Genomic DNA, 25,185 nt, shown 5'->3' with positions numbered 1-25,185 from the left:
TAAATAGATTCCTGAAATGTCCCTGTGTGCTTCTGGACCACCACCATTGTCTCAGAGCGCAAAAATTCTGCTCCCTTAGTGATTCCAGACAACATCACCATCAAGTTTGAGACAGAGCAAACTGTAAACGACCTCTTTCTACCCGGTCTTCTGCCCACAGCAATTGGATAGAGGAATTTAAATATCCATGCCATGAATGCCGGATTCTGCTACTTGCTGTCTTACCTCAAGCAGACTGTCGCCAACCAGTGCTACCAGCAACTGGTGTCCAAATCTCTCCCTGACCAGAGCAGCGTTCTCAGAGGCGTACATGTTAGTGAAGTCAAACATTGCTACATCTGGCTGCCCGCAATGGTTCATGGCAAAGTCCAGTGTGGGAAGTTGGTAGTTTGTGCCAAAGTCAGCAGCCTCTCGGGCGTAGCACAAAAGAGCTTCCTGGTTGACGTTTTCACCACTCAGCAGCATCTCTGTGTCTGAGTAATCCTGTCGGACCGAAGCAGTCAGAACAACCACAATGAATTTGTGTGCAAAAGCGAAACAAAAGCTCTCTGTTTATGAAAGAAATCAACGGAAGACAGTGAATAAAGAAAAGTAAGTAAGAAAAACTGATGAGCACAGATTAATAAATGATAAAATCAAATCGTTCTGAATCGAAATCTCTGAAGCATCAAGTTCTGCCAACATCTGTCTGCATCTGTTAGCTGTTATGGTTCTCCTGAATCCAGTGCTTAGGGCTAAACAAATTACAGTACAATGAATTTAACACATTAACGACACAGTCTTAGAAATAAACAAAAGATTTGACGATTTCAAATTTATTGTATTTAGTTCATGATATTAATTCTTGGAATAAGAAACCTGAACTGAAAATTGCCTGTAATATTCTTTATTTTTAAAATATAAGATAAATAATAATAATACTAAAAAAAAAAAAAAACAGACAGCATGAAATAAGATTACAGCAGATCTGTGGAGCTAGTGTATTTTGCTCACGTTGATGACGACTCCCTTGTCCAGCAGGCTTTGTTTCTTGGCAGTCATGACAAAGTAATGTGTGTTGTCCTTGTAGTACACAATGTTCTCCAGATCAATACCTGTGACAAATGACAAGTTTGCGTTACGGCTACAATTCATAAAAATCAACAAGCTTTTTCCGCTGAGATGAAAGCTTGAACTCGCTTTTGTATGCTGAAAGGGGTTTAAATAAATGGTTTCTTCACACATCAGTGTCTCTTTCTGATGAACAGACTTCTTATTTTTTATTGCTGGAGGCTCAGAATGATCACAGTGAAAATAATGAAAACAGTCGCTGCACAACATTCTTGATATTTCTTCAGGTATTGAGAACACTGTGCAAAATATCCCTGAAACTTTTAGTAAATTTGAAGATTTTAGATCTGATTTTTGCTGCATTTGGTCTGTAGTGACTTAGTGGTCTCACAGAGAAGTTTAATCTAAACAGCTTGGTTTTCATCTAACAGATAATTGTGGCTGATCCTGTTGGATCCATTATTATGTGTGATATTTAAGACTCATCCACTGTTGAAAAAAAATTGAAATGCAAAAATTGGATGATGTAACATGCATTTTCTTTAATTGCATGTGTTTCATCAAATATTTAACATGCTTTTAAAGTGTGAAACTGTAGCAGTTTGACAACCACCGTTCTCCTGCCAAATCCAGAATCATCCATCTGATTACCAGACAGAGAAGTGGGATTTGCAGCTCCAGAGAACACGTCTCCACTGCTGTCCAGTGGCAGCAGGCTTTACACCACAGCAACCGCCACTCTGCATTGTGTTTGGTAACGTAAGGCTTGGATGCAGCTGCTCAGCCATGAAAACCCATTCCATGAAGCTCTGTAGGCACTGTTCTAGAGGTAATCTGAAGCCCACATGAAGTTTGTAGGTCTGCAGAAAGTCGGTAACCTCTGTTGACCCTACTCTGTGAGTTCATAACTGAGTTGCTGTCGTTCTTAATCACTTCCACTTTGTTACAATACCACTAACAGTTGACTTATATTTAGTAACGAATTCCTCACTAAATTCACTGAATTCACGGAGCTGCAGGTGTAGGTGCTTGATTTTATCCACCTGTGACCATGGAAGTGATCGGAACAGCTGAATTCAATGATTTGGATGGGTGAGTGAAAACTATAACAACATAGTGTAACACCCAGTTTGTAATCTTACTATAATACACTAAATCTCTTTCTGTCTGTTTGCTTGCCCACAGACTCCTCCTACACTATCAGGAGTTGAGCAACCAAAATTGGCACACAGGTACATCTTAGGCACCTGAGGGCTTTTCTCTATGTCACATATCATGATGTCATCATGTTGCCTAGCAACCATCTACCAACAAAATGACTCATTTGTTGTGTTAATGCACCTATAACACCTTGTGAAAGCATAACATTGTTTTTATTTCACAATCATAACATCACAAAATCAACACAAAAATTTCAATATGGATGATATGACATCATTACGTTACCTAGCAACTACCCACCAAGGGGCTAAAAATCATATACCAAACAACAATAAAGCATTGGTGATACTGGACTCAAGACAATTCAGCATCAGATACTGACTAACTAGGCATTTATTCAAATTTAAGCCTCTGAAATTGCCAGGTTTAATGAGTCTATTTGAACTCCCTTCCCACCTGTCTCTTCTTTGAGGTCAAGAAAGAACTTCTGGTTGAAGATGAAAGCCACTCCACTGATCTCTTCTACTTTGGCCTCTGCGGTGGTGTTCCTGTTGATGAAGTTGGCTGTGATGGCGATTGCCAGTTTACCCCTGAACTCCTTCCTTTTGAAACCTGGGAGAATGGAAAAAATAAAGACGGAAGAGAGAAAGAAATGGGGATGTTAATCTTCACAAGCAAACAAAGGCCTATCATCCTTTCCAGAGGAAATCTAGCAGTAAACCACAACTGCAAGGAAGTCATTTTAGGATAAGAGGCAGCTTGCCAAGGTGATTCTTTTTAGCGACAAGGAAACAAAAAGCTATGTGTTGTAAAAAGCCCCAAGAAGTAAACTGTCAAACGTATCATCAAATTAGCCTTCAGAACCAAAAGTATGTGGCATTCTTTCATTTTATTAACAATGTATTCAAGGTGTAAGAATTCAAGTTCAAAAATAGTTTTGAAAGTATCTTTGTGGAATCTAATTAAATCTTTTAAATACAAAAGTAGCAGAATAGCTCTGCTGATGACTGCCAATGTCAGATCTTTTGAACAGAAATGGACACAGGAAATAAAAAAAATAAAAACATCATGCATTCTTCAGTCCCATAACCAAAATAACTCAAATTAAGGTTCAACATTTTACTGGCAAATCAAACTATTTTCTTTTCCAACCTGTAAATGAAAGACTCCCAACTATGAGTGTGTGAAGGCTACGAGGAAGGGGGGAAATCAAGTGGTTCCATATAACAAAGTGATGTGTGCAATAGTGAGGGTACAGAAGTGATGCTCTGAGCATGTGCTGCAGCCTCTCCGCACTGTCACTGTTAAATGTCATCCGTCACTTCACTGCTCGTTTCCAAAACCAGCAACAACAAACGGAGAGCATTTTGCTCTATGTTACCGTAGCTAAGACACAAAAGCAAGCTCACTGCAGGGAAAAATTATTTCCCCCAGGAGTCTTCATAATTGGGGAATGAGCTAAACGTTTTGTTCTGCCCCAGAATGCCCTTTTTAGGAATAAGCATTTGTTGCGAATTGGTCGTTAGATGACAGCATTTTTAAAAGAGAGGAGACGGATGGAGATGGGATGATGGAACAGATCCAGGGGGAAAGCATCAGCTGCTGCGCTGAGCCCCAGCTCTGCTCTATTTATGTACAGAGCTTTGGCTGTTTTGTGTGCAGCCGGTCCCACTGGGAGAGATCAATGGCTCCGTGCAAGTGCAAGTTTGCAAAAGGTGGGTTTCATTTATAGCATTGTAATAACGTGCCTCAAGTTTATTTAAAGTGAGAGCCCAGAAAAAGTCTGGAGGAATGTAAGGGCTGTAAAGTGCACAATAGGTCTGCTATTAAACTATTTTTGAGCAATTTCTTAGTCACAACAGGTTCATCAGGTCTAAAAGTACAGTACATCCTTGAGGCATCTATACTCTTCATCACTTTTGTTTGCCGTCTTCTCACCTTCCAGGGTATTTCTGCGTCCGTCAGCTCCCACCACCACATCAAACTCAAAGTTAGCCACGGGGTGATCATCAGGTTGGATTGCAGCCCTCCACCCAACCCCTGAAAGACAGAGTAAAACTGAGAGGGCCGAAAAGCCACATAATATAAATCCTAGGACAACAGCCTTTCATTCCTATTTGAATATTCCACCACAGAACAATAACGCATGCCATGGGGAATGTTACATGATAAGGACACCTTTTCTTCCTGGATCACTCCGCCGCCTGCCATGCTTGTGCAACTCTAAAGTCATCAGCATAGAGTGAACAAAAGGACAAATAGAGCTTTATGATGAGCAGGAAAGTAAGAGACTCAAAGCATAAGGTCAACTGCATCTGGCCTGCAGACCATCAGCATAATTAAAGTCTGAAGTACTCTTTCAACTTTATTATGACCCATTTTAAGCGTGCAAGTGGGAGCTACAGAAGTGTGAGACCAGCACAGGAACAGCTTGGCAGGTTGTGCAATATCATCATGTGGAAAATGCATTCCATGATGTCAAAAGCACGGCTAAGTCCGTCGCAGCAGAGCACAGAACACAAGTTTGTGTCTAAATTTAGGCCAGGCTCTTCTTGTTATCACTGCATTGATATTACAGCTGGAGGAACAGCACAATAGCATGTTCGCTATTTTCTTCTTCAGAGCTTATAGGGAAATGCGGGATGTGAGGGTCAAGTAGTCATTTACGAAGCAGCGCTCAGTTAATGCCATTAAGTTGGGGAAAAAAAGGAAAGTGATACTTTTATTCTCACTGTTTTCTAATACATGAAGTCCTCCTGTATCAGATATGCATTTGAGCAAAATAACCGTTGCTGACCTCATCCAAACATGATAGCAAAGTACTTCAATGCCAATGTTTATCTCGTGTTTACCGATGGCTGTCAAGGAAATTAAATACTGCAGGATGAAAAGTCTTTCGCTGTCTAACCAGCCTTGAATATGAGCCAAAGCTGCAGAGCAGGAGGATTACTACAAATCCTCCAGGAAGCTCCACAGTATAGATCTCTAAAGAAACATCTTCATTGAGCTTAACACATTGTTAAAAATCTCAACTTCACCTTATTAAAACACCAAGCTGTACAATTTCAGCCTTTTAAATCTCCCCAAATCTTGCGGCTAATAAACAAACTGTCAGCGAGTGAAGACAAACTTGCTGTTAATCTGTTGTTTGGACATGAAACCGACCTTCATTTTCCTGAGGTTCCAACAGGTTGACAAACTCCACATTGATGTGAAACTCCACGGCAACAATCAGGGCAACCTTCAGCAGGATCAACTGCAGCTGCTGAATGCCTGCAAGACAGATTCAGATTAATGTTTGGACACAGATGTAAGCCTGCCAGTTTTTACACCATCTTGAGAGGAAACAGCTCATTGTTTGAAAATTTGAAAGCTTTATACAAAAGGAACGTTGAGATCATGGATTGCTTCTTTTGTACAAATGAGTTTTATACAAATGATTAAAATTAAAGATGCACCGACTGACTGACCAGCGACCAGTATTGTCAGATTTCTCACCGGCCAATCAGACTCACGTGTCCCTTTTATGCATGCACAACACACATGCAGTGGTGAGGAAAACACCCAAAGTAAACTGCGAGGTGACCACAGACTCTTACAGACTCTTGAATCACCCTCACCCGGCTGAACACGGACATTTTAAAAAAGAGAACAAAGGGAAAGCTCAGAGCAAGCCACGAGCTAGCAGCCTCGGTATGAGCAAAGAACCAAAGCAGTTATGAGGAAGATTTATGGAGACAAGTGAAACTAGAAACTAATATAATTACCCAACATTAGTTTTATTACATAAATCTGCTGCACCTGCTTTTATTCGGTAAGGTAAAATATATTAGCTAAAGGTGGGTGTACAGCAACTAATTTTCAGTTAATTATCCGTATATATAAAAAAATGAATTTAACTGAACTAAATTGAATTGAAAAACCTAAACCCTGAAGTACAAAAGGTTCTTTTTTTGTCATTTTTTTCCAAATACTGCAGTTTCTATGCTTATCTTTCTAGAAAATGAACAGACTGTTACTGCTGCTTTCAGTACAACTGAATGAGCTTAATCAAAACATTTAGTGCCCAGTGGACAGAAAAGGTAAAAAAGATGAGCCCTCAACGACACACATTTAAAAAGGTTCTATCTGTCCAACAGCCCAACAGGTCTTTTTTGTCACTCTGTTTTTATTTGTTTTGCCAAACTTTTCAGAGATGCAGGCTTTTAAACTGAGCTCAGGTAACAACCCAGGTGGTTCCTCTACTTTTTAGTCCAAATGATGCAATTTCCATGTTTTCCAAAAAGAATTTTAAATTTTGATTCATCTGACAACAGATCAGTTTTTTAGTCCTTAAATGAGCTTTGGCTCAGAGAAGCCTGTCTGGATCATGTTCACACGGCTTCTTCTTTGCATGATTCCTGAAAGTGTTCCTCAACCCATGCAGTGATTTCCATGACAGAATCCTGCCTGTTTTTTAATGCAGTGCCACCTGAGGACCTGAAGATCACAGGCATACTAGTTTTCACAGGCATCCAGTACCCTTGTGCACAGAAATTTCTCCAGACTCTTTAAAACTTTTGGTAATATTATGTATGTACAGCACCTTAATGTCAACATTTTTTGCAGCATAAAGCACTTTAAGTTTGGAGTTAATAATAATAATTTGTGACAACAGGTCAAAGAAAAGCAAAGGCCGGTTTAGTTTCAGATACTCACTGATGTGGTCGATGGCTCCGGCACAGAATTTTCCATAGAACTTTTTGGCCCCCAGTCCCCGCAGGTCATGAATGGTATAGGGCCAAAGATGGAGCACGTTGTTCCTGGAAAAAGAGTCCCTCTTTTCAATCACCACCACTTTAGCACCCAGTAGGGCAAGTTCAATGGCAGTCCGCAGGCCGCAGGGACCTCCTCCGATGATGAGGCACTAAATAAGAGGGAATGACAAATTGACCTCATTAGCAACACAAGGAACCAAGCAAAAATCTCAGTCTTTGTACAATATTAATAGCAGAAGGCTGAGAGTTTTCCTGCAGAGTCCCAGATGAAAAATAGTTCACAGCCAACTTGTTTATAACATGCCAAGAAGCATCATGACATCTGCATAGATCACGATAGAGAGTACCATTTCACTGCACCACTTAGAGGCTGAGTGTCTTACTTAAAGACCCTAAAGGAAGACTGGCATTGACTCAGAGAATTATTGTGTGTTAGGATAACTTCCCCAGACCACCCGGTGTGCGTGAGGATTGTTAATAAAACACATTAAACGTGAGAGAGACAGATTACAGGGTGCCCAAAGTGGTGCATTTGTCAGGAACTTCCCAAAAATGGATATTTGCGAACAACTTCCACCCACCTAAACCAACCTTTGCATATCTATCTCGTTATTCACGCACCAGCCTCTCCCAAAAATGCATGAAGTCAGTTCACTGAGGTTACTGCGTGTGTCTGAGAATGTGCGGTTCAAACATGACATCATTCCTTGAGTGATAGATGAAAGAAGTGACGCATGTGTGCTGGCAAACTCTCCTTTCCTTATGAGCACATTAAGAGGCTTTACAGAGAACTGTGCAGAGAGAAGATGTGTCTCAATTCTTTTGAGATTTAATCCAGAGGCAAGCTCCGACTCCTGCTGGGTGCAACAAGGCGGACTGTCTCCTGTCTCAATAGCCTCACCACATTTTAAATGCTGAAAATATCTTTTCTTTCACTTTTCTTGGAAGGTTTGCCACTTATCCAACACAAAGATCTATAGCAGCTCACTCCCTGCCATCCTGAGTCTCCAACAACTACACAACCAGAAAGAGTGAGGAGGGTTAATATGTATCAGCTCTGTGAGACAATCCGACATCATGACCTAATCGACTTCTTTCCCTGCACCAAAAACAAGCAGCTGGGTTTTCATCACTCAGCACTGTCTCTCGTATTGAGCAGCTGAGCACCAGGTGTGATGAAGAACACAATGTTGAACCAGGAGTTGCCCGAGGTTATAAAAATGAGGTATTCTCAGGTGTGAAGCACAAACAGGTGGTGGAAGCATTGCCTGGACAAGCCTACTGGCAAGGTTTGTTTTCCTCAACAAAGAGGAAGTTAAGCGAACCAGCTATTTTCACAGCCAGACCGAAATCGAGGATGCTAAAAAAAATGTAAAAATTAAAATTAAAAAAAAAAAAAAAAAAAAAACACGATGTCGCAGCAGAGCAGCACTAAATCGGTTTGTTCAGATGTATCGTCACAGTGTGTCCAATTTTCCTAAACTCACATCACCGCTTTGATCTCTCCAGCAATAATTAGCAAAGATGTGCCCTTTGTTTGACCACTTTTCCATTCGCTCATATATTTTTCCAGATATGAGGTTTTTCCTGAGGGCCAGCTCCACATCTGCCGAGTCAGGACAAACGCTTCCTTTCAGCTGCCCACCTGTGACCTCATTCTCATCCCAGCCCTGACATCTGTCTCCTGCCTTATCACCGAGCCCAGTTGGTCTGGTGATAAACTCACAGTTTGGTGTGAACGTACAGCATAGCCAAGAGGCCTCTGCTCTGTCATCGGGAGAGAATCAGGAGGTTATTTATTCATCTTCACATTATATTGTCAACTCATTTTTATAGGATCAAAACAGTAGAAAATAGCAATCACAGAGCAAAAGTTAGTGTTTTCATTTTGTGCATTTTGCAAAACTCAATTCACGTCATCATCATATTTAACCTCCAGAGACTTGACCTCTCATTTGGTATTTTTTTCATTTCTATCTGCGATTGTTTGGAACTGATAAGTAAAAACTAAGAATTTCTTTTATACACAAAGTATTATGTCCTCATATGGGGACAATAGGCTTATTTTACAGCATAACACAATAAAGTCACTATTGTTTACAAAGCCTCAAACACTCTATTGAGCAGTACAAAAGATGGGGTGCCAAAAAGGCTAATCTTGATATATGAGGATACAGGACTCAGGAGGTTAAGGAAACAGAGCAAACATTTACATTTCTAAGATAAAGCAACTTCCAGCTGCTCCATCACTCACAGTGGCTCACCACAACAGATAGTGACAAATGTTTGACTTGACAGATTTTTTTCTTCTTTTTAATGCAACCCCAAAGGGATCTGTGTCTCCTCCTGGGGATCTTTCACTCCTTAGGCAAATCTGTAACCCACTACACTACGGAGCCACCAGCATTTTGAGACCTCTGCATCATCAGTGCAAGTTCTTTTCCCCAAACCCTTGAAAATTGCACAATACATTTTAACTAATAATTCTTGAGCTAAAAAAAAAAAAAAAGCCAAATATATAAAAAAAATTATAGAAACAAAAACTCAAAAATAAAACTGATTTTTTTTATTTGTCAGTTAAAACGGGGAAAAAACATAATTTTTTGGCAATTATCTCATAGTTTAGTTTTTATAGGGTTAAAACCAGCCACACAATTTTTGCATATTGAAATGAATGATCTCTTAAGGTAAACCCACACAAACAAACCCTGAACCGTTACGCTGCATTACCGCTCTTACTGGTAAGGCTGTTTGGTCTGACCACAACATGCCAAAAGATTTACAGTTGCTCCTTTTATTAGGGGAAAAGCAGATTAACGAAAGTCACCTAAAGATAATACAGGCACGCGTTGGAGTTTTGGACCTCTAGCAGCATTTTATATTTTGTGACTTTTTAGTGTCACAGTCACAGAGGAATTTTGTATTGCTGTTGTCCATCTGACCATCCCTTTATTGGGAGCATGATTTCTCACAAACAAGATTGAAGGTTTTTGTTTGTTTGTTTTAAATGTGGCACAAACATTTACTTAGACTCGAGCATTAACTAATTTGATTTTGTTGGTCAAAATTTATGGTCAATTTGACCTCTCAAAGTGCAATAATTCCCATGCTCATGACAAAATACCACACTAATGCATACAGGTAATAACATAAAACAAGGAAGCATAAAGGGAGATTATTATAAAGTGCAATTTGACTGTTTGAAGCAGACATACAAAAGCGAGGCGGTGACTCTGGTTTTGTTTATTTTCCTGCGTGCGCTCACAGACAATGCAAAACTCATGTAAAAGAAACATGTAAAGGTTTCCAGGTGATTTCTCTGATGTGCAGGTGATGCTAATGCGCTGGCAGAGTCATGCAGGCTCATGTATACGCACAATGCAGTTTGGAACGTAAAACTGGAACTGAAGAGAAGCTACAAGAAAAACTCCTATACGTGTTTAAATCAGGTGTAATTATAAAAAAAGATCTGTGAGGTGCACTGAAAATGTCTTTGTCTATATTAGGGTGTCAAACTTGAGGCCCGGGGGCCCGAATTGGCCTGCCGAAGACTACAATCTGGCCCACTGGACCGCATTGGAAAATGTGAAGAAGGGCATGAATTTTGGACTTTTAACAGTATTTTCATAAGTTGTACAGCTTTTCCTGCTGATAACAACCTCCTGCACAGTCATTCATACTGCACCAAAGTAGTTAAGTAACAGATAAACAATTGCTTTGGTCTACAGCTACATTGATTCCACAGTTTAAAATACGATGAGCTACCAGAACTTCTTACCCTTTAAGTCAGGCTGACATATTTCATTTACCACAGCTGGATTTCTTTAGCATGTAGATAAACTGAGTCATAAAGTTGAAACTGCACTTCTTTTTCTTATATTGAGATATCACAAGGATTAAATGTGTACTTACATTTCTTGACAATGACAGAAAACTGAGTTTTGCTGATCTGGCCCACTTAAGATCACAGTGAGCCGTATGCAGCCCACGATGTAAAATGACTTTGACATCACTCGTCTTTATTATGAAAAGATTCATTCTGTTGTAGGCAGTAAAACTTCATGAAAAAGACACAAGCTACAGCCACATGTCACCTCAGCCAGCTGTGTCCGGTAATAAAACCCAGATGACATTACATCCTTTTAAAAAAAGTTACTGCTACAGCAGCAATAAGAAGACGAAGAGGTGCTGAGTGATATCACATCTGTCAGTGTTAAAGAGCTGCGCTGTCATAAAAATGATTCGTTACCTCGCGGTTCTCAGAGGAGACGCTTTTAATCACGTAACGGCAGACCGCCTGGCCGTGAGTAATTAAAACATTGTGCAAGTGTACCCGGCTCATTAAATCTCTGGCATTTGCACAATCACAAATTCACAAATCCAAATTCACTACGCACCACACACTGGCTAAGCGTCTACATTTTATAACACAACTCTGTGGATTGTCAGAATTAACAGTTTTGGCTCAGAAGTTTAAGGGTCACACTTTCTTCAAAAAATATTTTTTCCTTATTACCTGTTTGGGCGCCGGCTTAAATCAGGCAGAACGAGTAAAACCGGGCTCACATTTTAAAAACACATTTTCAATAATAACGCGGGCCTGGCTCCAACCCTTTGAGACGAGCCCAATTTTAGTAACGCTGGGGCCAAATAATCACAGTTGCTGACTGATGCTGTCTGCTTCTCTGGGCAATAAAAAAAAAAGCTCTCTGAATCTGAGCGCTGCTGCAGGCTGCAAGGTAATCACACTCCTCTGGGTTTTTCTACTTTCCGTCATCACCTTTACTGCCCCCACGCCCGCATACACAGGATACTGTACACACACCCTTTTTTATGGCTCTTTTGTCCCTTTTGCAAGTTGTTTTTCATCATGCAGTTCAAGACTACCCCGTGAATAGCGCTCTTATTGCACGTTTAATCTGCTGTCTGAATAGGACTGAATCTTTACACGACAGTCAAAAACAAGCAACACACAGCTGTCTTCTTGGTTTCCCCCTTGTCTTTAATAGTAATAAAATGCAAATGCATGCAATTTATATTTTTTTCTGCTGGCTGATCTGTCTTTGTGAAAATTTCAGGATGTATTTATTCCAGTTTTGTCATATAACACCTGTCTGCAGCAGAAAACATTTCCTGCCCCGTCTGTTGAGAGCTGTTAAAGGAGTGAAAGAGTAACTGTCTGGGCAAGTAGAGGTTAAAATAAAGACTACTTGAGCTATGGCACTCTGTAGAGCACTTTAGCAGGGTCTCAGTGAGACTGCCCCTGAACTGAGGTACAATTAAAAAGGAGTCATGTGAGACGAAACCATAAAGATACTTCCTAAATCATAAAACATCAACTTTAATGATGCATGAACCAAGCTTTGTGATCATTTTTAGACTTTCAGGCCAATCAACACATTGTTAGCTTTCTGCGTATACCGAGAATAAACTGAAAGATACATGCTTGAGATAGAAACACCATCAGACTAAACATTTTCCCAGCTTTACTGTTTTTAACCACTTTTAACTTTTAACTAGCTTTATTTCAGCCACTAAACTCAAAAGTGAAGCTTAGAGTCAAAATATGAGAGCTGGCTGCTGAAAGGTTTTGTCAAGCAAATGAAAAAAGGTGTGAAAAAGATGACGTCTATCGTTGTTTCTTCTATACAAAAAACCCCCAACAAAACAGCTGCTGTCATGCAGTAGACTCTGCAGTCTGGGGTAAAGGATCCTTGAAACCACTAACAAGGAGACTTTTTAAAAATAGCAACATGGCCGCAGAAACAACACATCAACAGAACTGTCCTAAACCAGATTAGAAACACCTCTTGTCCTTCTGAAGCTAGAGAATACATTGTTTTTAACTGATTTTTCTGGTTTTAAATAGATGTGATAGAGACAAGAACAGGAAATTTGGGGGAAAAGACCAGGGGAATGAACTGCAGCATAGGCGGGGCCCTCTGGGAATGTTATGAACACTAATCGCTCAGCCATCAGGTCACTCCAGGAAATAATCAAAGAATTTATGGGGCTGTGGAGAGCAGTTGATAAATATAAACAGAATATATCATGTCAACACCTCATATGACTTTTTTGCGGTGTGTACAGTAGATGCACAAAGATGTAATCAAACCAACCTTAGTGCCCGCACAGGCTTGGCCTTTTCTGTACTCCTTATGGGACATCCTCTTGTCGAGCTTACTCCAAAGCGCTTTTGCTTTCCAGGAGGTAACCTTTGCCTTCAGACTGTTGTAGAAGGTGCTGTGCTCTGCGGGGTCGAGGTTCTGGCATCTGCAGAGGACGTTAAAGGCCTGAAGGGCTCCTTTGCAGGTCGAGGCCTGGATGAAGTTCTCAAACAGCTTCCCTACATTGTCCCTCTCCTCCTCTGTCTCTCCCATCTTCCAAGCTGCAGTAGATGGTCTGGTGTACGGAGGCGCCTGCTTAGTTCAGCGGTCTCTGCCAGATGTGGCTACACCCTCAGCTTGGCCCGCACCATCATGCCCCGTCTGAGGAGGCAAGACACATAAGAGCCTGACGTCATCTTATGGCAAGAGTCTCTCATAGGTTGCTTTAGGCAAATGATGTTTTTCCCTATTCTGTTATTAGAATGACTAAACTAAGCATTTTCCTTATGTTACATCGAGCTCTTTTAAGGGTTTGTAAACTAAAACGCTGAAGTATTTTAAGGTAGGTTGGCAACACAGCTGGATTCTATCTACTGCATGACTCCGGCTTACCATAACGAATTGCTTTAAATTACAGGACAGTCAGTACCACTCCACACTAAGTCAACAGGCATTTTGAAACACAGTAAGCTTACACCCACATCAACAAGATAAAATTTCAAGCACATAGGAGGATTTGAGACAAACACTAGAGAGAAAACCGAGCACAGAAGTAGAATGAGCCAGTCTGTCAACATCGGGCAGCTGTTGGAGCATATTTACTACTCGTGCTTTATAGAGGCATAACCATGGGAGCCTGTAAATTGAGGTCTTTGTGGTTTTGTGTAGTACGTCCTGGTACAACAAAGAGTCAAACTTTTCAGCAGCTTCAAGTGTGTTTGACAGCTTTGCAATAAAGAAAAGTTTCAATTTTACACAAGAACATCGACATGAAAATAATGTAACATGCAACTAAAACTGTAGCATGTTTTTGACTGGGATTCATTTTGATACAAGAATAAAGAAAACATTTCCATCATAGCCAGTTTTAAATTGAGTAACTAGCATTTATATATCAAACACCAATGAAGCCCATCATGGGCTCCATTCCCTAAAATAATAACACAATAAAGTGAAGGTGCAGCGATTTGTTAAAACATGTCAACATAAATGTAGCATATCAGGTGCGAAACGGAGTTTAAATAATTGTAACAATCTGGATTATTTGGTGTGACTATCTTTAGATGGCTGCCGTTCCCTAAGACTGGTTCTGCCAGAGTCTTCTTCCTTGTTACTCATGGTTGTTGGGGGCATCTCTGCAGTGTTGTAGGGTCTAAACCTTACATTATGAAGCACCTTGAGCCAACTGTTGTTGCGATTTGGCATTATATATTTGTTCTCTGTCTGATGATCCCACACTGCTTCAGTAATGTTGGGGTCCGGGTTGTGGGGAGGCCAATCCATGACTGATAGTGTTCCATTGTGTGTTTTTCTATTTGGGTTTGCTTTTACTGTATTGGCACTGTTTTTGGGATCCACCTTTGCCAGTCAGTTACTTTCCCAATGTTACTGCATGGTGGATCAACATCTGATGGTGTGTTCGTAATTCCATCAATTTTGACAAGATTCCCAGCACCACTGGCTGAAATCCAGCCACAAACATGACAGAGCATCCATCAGGTGTTACAGATGGCTGTGAACACTCACTGTTGGACCTCTTGCCTGACCTCCCATCTGATCAGACTTTTTCCCTATTTCTTTAGGGCATGACTTTCAAATACAGTTCATCTGCTGTGGATAGTTTTTAGGCCTGTCACTTCTTCTTTTATCCTCCATTTTTCCAGTTTCCTCGAAAACTATGAAAGCCTGGAGAACTATTGTTCAAAGCTGCTTAAAAAAATAATAAAACAAAGTCTGGTTCCTTGGAAACAAATTATAGAGAAATGAGGGGCGGCTCAAGACTTTTGCATATCACTTTATTTATCTTGCGGTATTTTTCGCTCCACTAAAAAACCAGACAGTGTTTTTGGAAGGAAGAAAGAGGTCCTTGAAATTCACTGTAAGGAAACGTTAGACTAACATAGGCTGATAGATGTGATTAGGTATGCACGCTTTATAGCCCACCTTGTACTCAGATATTTGTATTCATTATGCGCCTGCGTGTGAAAGCAATTGTTACTAACACATGCTCATGTCATCGCAGAGCTGAACTGACAGAACAAAAAAAAAACTTCACTTCTCTCTTTCTCCCAAACAACCATCAAGCATTTTGAAAACCACGCTACAAAAGTCTGTGCCAGGGGTTCAACATCAAAGCGAAATGTGAAAAATGTCTGCATTAAGCATGTGTGGGCTAACTTGGGTGGAGACCACAGCTTCCGTGAGTTTTGGGCGAAGTCTGCCTTTGGTATTTTAATGTCTAATGGAGGCATGATTTGAAAAGAGGTCAGTCTACAAGTGCAAGACTTTGCCAGAGCTAAAGAACAACACAGTCTTACTATCAAATCCACGGGCCCACGTGCCTACATGAGCGCGACTGTCGTAGGGAGCTTAAGTCAGAAACGAAATTAAAAGAATAAATAAAAAACAACAACAAGCAACCAGTGAAATTTACTCACATTCAACGACCATTGAACCCTGGGTCAGGACAGTTTGGATTGTGTTTTGAATGTGGTGAGATTTTGAATGTTGCTACCACAGCAACAACAGTGTCCCCAGGCTAAAATTAACATATTCATTTGCAAAAGATCCTGTTTGGCCCTGTGTTTGCATCCTGTTTTGCTGCTCCTGTCGGTGTTGTTTTACACTTTAGAAACCGGCTGGGAAAGGGAACATTATCAAACCAATTGAAAAGAGGTATACCATTGTGTGTGCTTCAAAAAGCTCCTGTCCTGTCAGTAAATCTCATAGACCTCTGAGGCCTTCACAGCAAACATCCAGCCTCACTCAGTGAGCTGGCATTCCTTTGCCACGTGGCTAGAAGAGCCCTGAACTGCTCCATCAGCATGAGTTCAACACTCACACTGCTAGCCCTCTGGCTTCACCAGCCACAACTTGCAGGACCACCTCCACAGATTTTTGGGAAATCTACTCTTAATTGTCAACAACTGACAAGCAAGAACTACGATGAGCGTGATTAATGATACACAAGCTTTAATCCTACATGCATGGCAGGAAACTGTGATTGGAATATTGTTGTATATTCATGGGGTTTTTTAAGCTTTTGTAATGTCTGCCATTGCCTGTATTTAGTCATTTTCTTTGACATTTGCATTAAAATAATCTTTTGGGCTGCTAAGTTATACCACAAAATGAACAAAAGAAACTTCCATTGTCATCACTATTGTCTGTTGCTGTATTTTCTCTATGCAATGACATCATTTTACTCTAAACTTTGGTGAGTGTTCAATAAGCTCTCATGCCCTTGGTGGATGGCTCAGTCAAAGAGATGTTTACTGCATTTATGTATTCACATTACAGTCTAAGCAAAGTGGTAAAACAGGCACCCTTATTGGAAACATCTGCTATAGGAGCCTGCGAGGACTAATGAAAAGGTACCACTTACTGTCTTCAGAGCCAAGTCGATGCTCAACACTCTAACTGCATTGTCTCTGGCAGAGTCCTATGACTTCACCATCCCTGCCTGACAGAATGGAAAGTCACTTGTGGGCCGACACAGTGAATCCGCAAAGCAGCTGTAAAAAATATAACTAATGACAGATGAAGCAGGCTGAACGCACATGCACACACGCCATACACGTCATATGTCTAACCATATAATGCTTAATAGGATTGGAGATTTTGATCGCATGTAGGTTTAAGTTTCCTGTGTGTTTAGAAAGGAGTATAATTAAGTGAAACTACCTTAGTCCTGAGAAGATCAAGGGAAGTGATTAATTGTAAAAAGGCTGGTTTTTATATAGAAATAGCTTTGGTTTGTTTGTTTTAATTATCAATCCAGGAAGTACTAATATCTGATAAATTGTCAGTGATGTCACAGTACTTTGTGCAATCATTTTGTTGTAAAAAAAAAAAGAAAAAAAGAAACAAAACTCCTGAACAACTAATGCTTGTTTGGAACAGTGGCCAAGAGAAAGGCTCTTTTCCTCTTAAAAAAGAACTTGTAAGCACAGCTTAGGTTTGCAAAGTCGCATCTGAACAAACCACAAGACTTCTGGATGAATCTCCTTTGGTGAGACAAGACCAAAGTGAAGATGTTTGACCATAATTCCCAGCACCACATCTGGGAAAAACCAAACACAGCATATCAGCACAAACACCTCATACCAACTGTCAACCAAAGTGGTGGAGGGGTGATGATTTAGGCTTTTTTTGTTTTGTTTTTTTGCAGCCACAGGACCTTAGAGTTATTGAGCCCACCCTGACCACGTCTATATAACAACTTGTTCGAGAATCAAATGTAAGACTAACAGTAAGCAGCAAGAGGACAATGATCCCAAGCACACGGCTCTCATGTTGGGTCACTGGAGCAGGTAGCTCTCCAAATTTGATTTGGCAGATTCTTGTAAAGAAAAGTGGGACAAAATTCCTCCACAACAAATTGACAGAATGACACAATCCTACAGAAAACGATTACTTTAGGTTCTTGATGCTAAATGTGGTTTTTCAAGCTACTGAATCATGCGATGTACTTTGTTTTTCACAGTACTGTGAGAACATTTTATCTCATTCCTGCGTATGGATGAGCATGCAACTGAGTGTCCTACAAATAAAACGAAAGCACTGACGTGTCTTTGAGAGACACCGCCAGGTATCAGTTTTCAGTATGATAAAGGAGGAATCTTAGGAATGTGAAAGTGTACCTGCAACAGCTACACAACAAAAATCTTTAAATCTTTATGTCCTCCTACACTACTCTATAAGATATATACTTTCTTTGTCTGTGGCCCTCAGGAACATGTTAATTTGTTACTAGCAAAGCCAGAAATCATTTTTTAAAAAGAGGCATAAACAAAACATTTTGTACACTATGTAGTATGGCCTTCGTATACCTGTGTATCTGGAAAAGGAAAAATGGCACCAAAGAGGGGGAAAAAAAGCAACAACGATTCATTTACTTGTGACTTTATGGTGTCAGTCTGTTTGTTTTTTCCTTATTATTCAGTTGAATCAATTTTCTCTCTAAATTTTCATAGATATGGCGTTCACACTGGCCACTATTTTCCCTACTGGTAACCCTTTTTCTTTACTTTAAGTCAGTTGACTTCTGTTTGCTTTGGCTTCATTGATTTGATGAGTCTGCTTAGTTGAACTGGCAGTTTAAATGATCTGCATGTTGATGTTATAGACTTTGGGTGGATGTGTATATACCACATGAGGTAAATGAACAAAGAACGCAAGGAAAACAAACGTTCAAAACCACCATGAGAAAACTACAAGGCTTCAAACATAAATCCTTTCAACTAAACAAAAATGTGAATACAAAACTAATAATAATGTTGCGCAAAATAAGTAAATAAATAAAAACACCGGCCCACTTTAACCCATGACTATGCCATGCCATTTTGGCTCTTTCATCTATCTTTACGTGACATCCCCTGGTGACTAATAGGCGAACAGGATTTTCTTTCCTGTGTTGCTGTTTAGGCTCACATCGGTGTGATGTTTAATGGCCCGCAGTGAGGAATTAATAACTTCCCTCAAATGACTTAAAGCAAAATAAACAAGGCCATTTTGAAAATGTAAGGTGTGAAAGTAAACACTTGTCAGAAAAATGACTACTCAAGTAAAGTACAGAGACATAAAAATTCTACTTAAGCACAGTAATGAAGTATTTGTACTTCGTTACTTCCCACCTCTGCCTAGTGGTGGCTGAGGTTTGCAGTATCAGTTTCTCAATGAAGAGACCTCCACTCAGATAAAAAACAAACAAAAATGTGCACACTAAGGATGTTCCTGTCAATTAATTTCATAGTCGACTAAACGAAGGGGGGGAAAAGTAGACTAACTAGCTAGTCTAAGACTAAGAAACACTCAACTATGATGTTAAATTCGAAAACTATTTAATGGACTATGTCAAAAATTGATAAGAAAGCAATTTTAAACCATTTATGACATTTTTGGTGTTCATATCGCACTTTTAGACTCTATAAAAGCAAACATAGACCCAGAACCATGGACTGAACTACCAAGCTTCTGGTAGATCTAGCTCTACGTCATGACCAGAAAATGACATCAGTGCTCCCACCAAAAAAAGTCATCAAGGAGGTTTGATTCACAGTCAAATATTCCAACTTCCACTTTAAACCAGCGAGCGTGCAGTGAGTAACATTTAGCCTACCACAATCTGTGATTAGTGGTCATAAGTGGACGGATATCCTCTGAACATGCGCAACAGTATTAGCTCATATGTTTTTTCAAAGTCTTTTTTCTTTTTACATGTAAAATTATTAACAGGAACAGTAACCTATTAAGATACATTAGATAACTTGATGGTTGAGAGAAAGACAGGATCTCCAAAAAGGCAAACATCAGCCAATAATAACAGTGATACATCGTTCCGACTCTAGTGCAGACTATTTGGAGGTCAAAGAGCGAGCTATATCTGGGTTTTAGCTACACAGGCAAAGCTTGTTAAAAAGATCAATTCAGTGGCAAATTCCACGGAAGTCTGACAGTAAATAAGTACAGAATATCAACATTTTTATCTCTAAGAGATACTCTTAACTCACTGAGTGTAAGACAATCAGTGATTGAACAACACCATGTGAAAACATTGGTTGTGCTTTAAACCTAAAGACAATAAATACAATGTAAGAAACTGGATCAAGTGTCAATGCACTGTCTTCATTTGTTTCTGCAGAGCACGGAGCTTCTGGCTATCAGGATACAATAGGAAACTGACAACACAAGGAAAACATTGGGAGTGCTGGGAAATGCACATACTGTAGTGCCGTCAGCCAGCAACAGTAATTACAGACTGGATTGAAGAAAACCAGGAAGGAACCCTCTGTAGACCTGATAAGCAGGCAGCTTGCCTCTGAAAACATTGCACTCATGTGGACTTCAGCCTGTGGGCTCTGCCCTCCACCAGGCCCCAAAGCTCCACAGTATTATCTCAGCTCTCAGAAATCTGGCTGCGTGTTCAGGCAGCATTGCCAAAACAAAGGAAGATTTGTCATGAGATAGGTAGAAAGACTGACAGATCACAGTATACATCAGTCAACTTCAGAGGGGGAAAGGTCTAAATTCACTCAAACGGGAGCAGACTCGTGAAGCTTCGGGGCTGCTTTCTGGAGGCCCATTTGACCTGCAAGGCGTGTTCTCCACATGGCTCTATCAGAGAATAATTTATCAGGAGTCGCACTGACACCAACAACTTACAAGAGCAATTATTACATCTACCTACACGTTATTAGAAGTCCCTACAGTCTCCTTAATAAACCAATAAACGGACTCACGACAACCTAACATTACATATCAGTGAACTTGGACCACTCACACCACAGAGAGGCACATTAAAGGTTTGGACAGCCGTGTATCACTGCCTGGCAGGAACAGCAGCTTCTGCACGCCAGCAATCATGAAAGCTAGTCTTGGAATAGACAAGTGTCATGTTGCAAAAGAAAACAGCACATGATACGAAAGGACATCGTCACAAGCAAAAACATGTAAACAAGAGACTCTGTAAACTAGATTAGCGCCAGAAAAACCCACAAAATTGCACAAAGTTCAACCCAATAAGAGTCAGAGTTTGGTACCATCAGGCTAATGCTTCAGGTGATGCACCGCAGCAACAAAGTGCCCGATCTCCCTGAGACGCCGCTTGTCCAGACTCTTCCTGTGGAGTACGCCTGGTTTCCTGTGCAGATCTAAGCTTGGATGGAGTCAGCAGCTGTAAAATTCCATCTCTACGGTTTTTAGGGATAACAAAGGTGTTTTTAAATTTGCCTCTGTGCTGTCATAGAATACCTGTTAATGATGTTCTGGGGTAAAATTACTACAGCTGTGTCGGTCCTTCAGTGGCTCCAGCTTAACTGTGTTTATATGCGATATGTGCCAATGTTGCAATGTAGAAATGGGGAAGCAGAAATGTGTTTGTTTGCTGTCCTATTTTAAGCTGACCTGAAGTGGCAGAGATGACTCCTACGAGTCAAATGGGAACTTTAACCATGGCGCAGATGATTAAGCAGCAGACCACACGGAACGACGGGCCACACCTATCTCCCAGAGCTCCTGTCTCTTTTAGTGTAGCTGATGCCTGGACACATGTGCCTGTTTTTTATGCTGTGGAACAAGGAAGGAAACATATTGCAGAGAGGAAGGAGAAAGTTTACAACACCTCCCTGGCAATGATGACTACAAGCTTCCACTCTGGGTCAGTGTTGCAGGCTGTGTGAAACTCATTTTTACTGTACCTCACATATTTTTAACAATTCAGTTCACAAAGACATTCAGTGATTTTAATACTCGACAAGCTCACAAGTAGATGTCTTGATGACTGTAACCATCTAACCTAATCCTAACCAAGCAACAAACACTGTTTCAGAGGCAGAACTGGGTCGAAACACCATGAACTGTGAAATGTATTAGCACAATCACGACCTTCACAATCATTAATATGACTCAAAAGTCCCACAGTTTCACCAATCATTAATACTAAAAAAAGGAACGAAACAATGTTTTAAAAAAGGAATGGAGGAAAGCCATCCACTGTGGCAACTCGTTAAGGGAGCAGGGGGCAAATTTCCCTTCAACTCAACCTGACTTCATATTTTTCACCTGGGTGCCTGCACACCACCTGCAAGATAAACCCCTGCTGCACAGATCTAGAAACTGCTCACCAACCCTGTTCCACCCCAAAGATCCTTGCGGCCTCTATCAAACCTTGACCATGACCCTGATCAGGTGACCCTGAATCCTCCCTTAGTTCGCTGCAATAGGCCTAGGCTGCCAGGGGCTTCCCATAATGCACTAAATGTTTCGTGTTCACTCACCTTCTTCACCCACTATGTGCTTCACACCACTTTTTATTTAATCATTAGTTATTAATCTCTCTTCCAGAGCAGGTTTTTTGTGCCGTCTTCCTTCCCTCAGCCCAACCTGTCATCGCAGATAGCTGGCCCTCGGTGAGCCTGGCCTTTCCTGTTAAAGGGAATTTTTCTTCCCACAGTCTAGCATTCACACACTTACACTCCAGTAGATACATCTTGCCCAAGAATACTTTGGCATGCGGAGCGGAGGAATCAAGGATTGAACCACCAGCCTTCTGATCACCGAGCATGAGCCACAGCTCAGGCCAGTGGATTTAAACCCAGGCTCTTCTTACTGTGAGGTGATTACTAGCGCTTACTAGTGTTGACCATCACACAACCATGCCACCCACTGTGCGTATATAAATTTACCTGTGTTGTCAGGCAAAGGTCTTAAAACCCTGATAACTATCCTGAAACTAAAGACAGACTTTGGTCTATTAAATAACGTTTCTTTTAGATCCTTCATAAGGACCATAAAACTGTAGTTCCTCAGTTGGCACCATGAGTCAAGGGGGCTGTGCAGCTTTCTGCACTCACTGAACCTCCAAGGACTGTTGTTAGGTTAAACTCCAGTAAAGCTGGTAATTGCAAACTAAAAATGAAATGCTGCCATGGGAATTTGCAATGTAAGCTACTGAACCCTGTCACACTCATTTTTTCAACAGTAAAGTGGCAGTTTACAAATGGGGACGTTTGTATGCTTCTGTTTCACCAGTCAGTTTATCGCACTGGTTCCTCATGTGTTACAATGGTTCAAGAATCTGCCGTACAGCCCCTATTGCTGCTTGATGTTTGTGTATTCTTTCAGATGTACAGTACACTTCAGTGCTAAAAGGAGACAACCAGGAATCACAGATGAATCTGTCATAGCTCACCATGTTTGGCGCACGAGCGTCAAAGCCACTGAGACAAGAATATACAGTTTACTGTGACTTCCAACGCATTTTACATCATAATGCATGAAGCCAAAAAAAAGGGTAAATGAAGGGGGAATTCGAGCGAGAGGAGAATTCTGCGGTCGCACTTCGATGTTGATGCAGAAAGAGGTTGTTTACTATAAAATATAAAGTCCAGCAGGGATTAAAACAAACAAACAAAAAAAACACTCTTTCCATGCTTGGGAATAATCTTTCATTCTGTCTGTGAAGGTTCTCAGTCATCCAGGTCATCGTAGTCAAAGGAGCTTGCAAAGAAAAGCGTCTGGACTTCTTTAAGTTACTTGAAGACGTTTCACCTCTCATCCGAGAAGCTTCTTCAGTTCTAAGGTCAAATGGTGGAGAGTCCCAGATATAAACCTAGTGGGAGTGTCCCCCCACAGAGGGGCAAAAGGACCCCCTGATGATCCTCTAATCGCCTGAGCCAAGGTGTGAAACTGGGTGTGGGTCCCAATCAGCCAGAGTTTCGGGTGAGTTCATTGTGAAACCTGGCCCCACCTTATCATGCGAATTCCTGAGATCAGATGGCCCAGGATGTGAGTGGGCGTTAAGGCGTCTGGGGAGAGATCTCAGAACTGGATTATAGATGGCAGAGAGTTGGTGTCGTAAACCACCGCCTCTGTTCAAAGATGGTCGCTCACAGTGGACATAGATGGCTTCTTTCACTCCTCTTTCAAACCATCTGTCCTCTCTGTCCAAAATGTGAACATTGGCATCCTCGAAAGAGTGCCCTTTATCCTTAAGATGCAGATGGACAGCTGAGTCTTATCCTGTGGAGGTGGCTCTTCTGTGTTGTGCCATGCGCTTGTGAAGTGGCTGTTTGGTCTCTCCAATGTAGAGGTTTGGGCATGCCTCGCTGCACTGTACAGCACTGTACAGCAATCTTTCATTCTCACAGTTCGATGGGCAAACCTAAGCTGTATCTAAACTTCACATTCTTAAACTACACAGGAAATGATTGCTCACACAGCACTAGGAAGGAGCGCTACCGCTATTTGTATGACTCTTTAGAGCTTCCAGAAAACTGTGTCTCATGAATCATCTCCCAAGCCATATGAAACATAGCAGGCGGCGAGCTCGTGCAGTATGTTGAAACACATGGAAGAAGGATAAACAAATTAGTCTAGGCTGAAGGGCTTTTTCCTGCTTCATCAGGAAGACCTGCTAGATCCTAGGTCCAGCTGTGTATTAACTTGTAGTTACACTGCAAAACATTAACAGGTGGCTTCTGCCTCTCATTGAGCTTCTTTTTAGTAGCCGGCCTGTAAAGGCTGCCAACACCACACCTTTCTTTATTATGCAACGTATGTCGGTGTGCAGCTCAAAATAAATAAAGCCTGAGGTGGTATTTAGAGTCTAGAAGCCACTGAGTAGGTGGTTGTGAGAGGAAGAGTTAACTAACCAGCAGCTTTACCTTTTTGAACTTCGATGCATAGAAAAGATCTCATTCCGGGTTTTAAATAAAGGTCCCTGGAGTCATGTTTGACAGGCTGGCACACTACACAAGATGTATGGCTTACAGCAGTACAACAGCACCAAAAACAAACTAAACTAAACTAAAGTAGGCTGGGCGAAGTGCAGATAACCTTTTTTGTTATCAGAGAATAGGAACGAGCCTCTGTCAGATGTCTGACTGCTCTCAGGCAGCCTTCAACCGGGAGGCGATATGATCACGCTTCAGTTTTTGGCACCAGTTCAGAAAGCTCCAACGACATGAGAAACAGTGATCGTGGATAAATCAGTAAACAAACGAAACAGCATACAAAGTAATGACTGGAGTGAATCCTGGATTTCTCGCTAACACCGTGCCTGTCATTCATTCCCGGTGTAATAACTGCTAACTTTGATCGCGTTGCTTAACAGGATCAAAAACTTCTATCAGGTGTCTCACGGTCACACCTCCCACAGCTGGCACTAATAACATCAGAAACGTACACAGCGTGAAAGAGCAGAACTTACCTTGTGCGCCTTTCTGCCTGAATCTTCGGTTAATCGAGCTGCGGGACTGCTGTGGAAAGTAAAGTGCGTCCTCAGTCAGACTGACAGGCAGTAGTTTCTGTGCAGCTGCGTCCAGCGATTAAGGGGCGGTGCTCTAACGTGGGACACATCCCACGTGGGCACAGCGCCTGTGGCTGCTGTT

General features: G+C 41.1%; 1 protein-coding gene across 10 annotated transcripts in view; it reads right to left on the bottom strand.

Moving 5' to 3' along the window:
* Window positions 1-25,150, bottom strand: part of mical2a (microtubule associated monooxygenase, calponin and LIM domain containing 2a) — a 40,609-nt gene extending 15,459 nt beyond the window's left edge. For 8 of the 10 annotated variants that reach the window (XM_040012077.1, XM_040012078.1, XM_040012079.1 and 5 more), the window contains exons 1-7: window positions 13,088-13,348; window positions 6,910-7,117; window positions 5,377-5,484; window positions 4,150-4,251; window positions 2,668-2,823; window positions 994-1,094; window positions 226-483 (exon numbers count right to left, since the gene is read on the bottom strand). In XM_040012077.1, coding sequence (XP_039868011.1) covers window positions 226-483; window positions 994-1,094; window positions 2,668-2,823; window positions 4,150-4,251; window positions 5,377-5,484; window positions 6,910-7,117; window positions 13,088-13,348 — 1,194 coding nt within the window. The other 2 variants (XM_040012073.1, XM_040012083.1) reach the window with 2 other exon arrangements.
* Between the last annotated feature and the right edge of the window lie 35 nt (window positions 25,151-25,185).

This window comes from Simochromis diagramma, unplaced genomic scaffold (assembly GCF_900408965.1).
Source record: "Simochromis diagramma unplaced genomic scaffold, fSimDia1.1 OVJJ01000603.1, whole genome shotgun sequence".
NCBI lineage: Eukaryota > Metazoa > Chordata > Actinopteri > Cichliformes > Cichlidae > Simochromis > Simochromis diagramma.
Note: the sequence above shows the minus strand (reverse complement) of the source record. Positions and strands in the feature narration are given on the sequence as shown.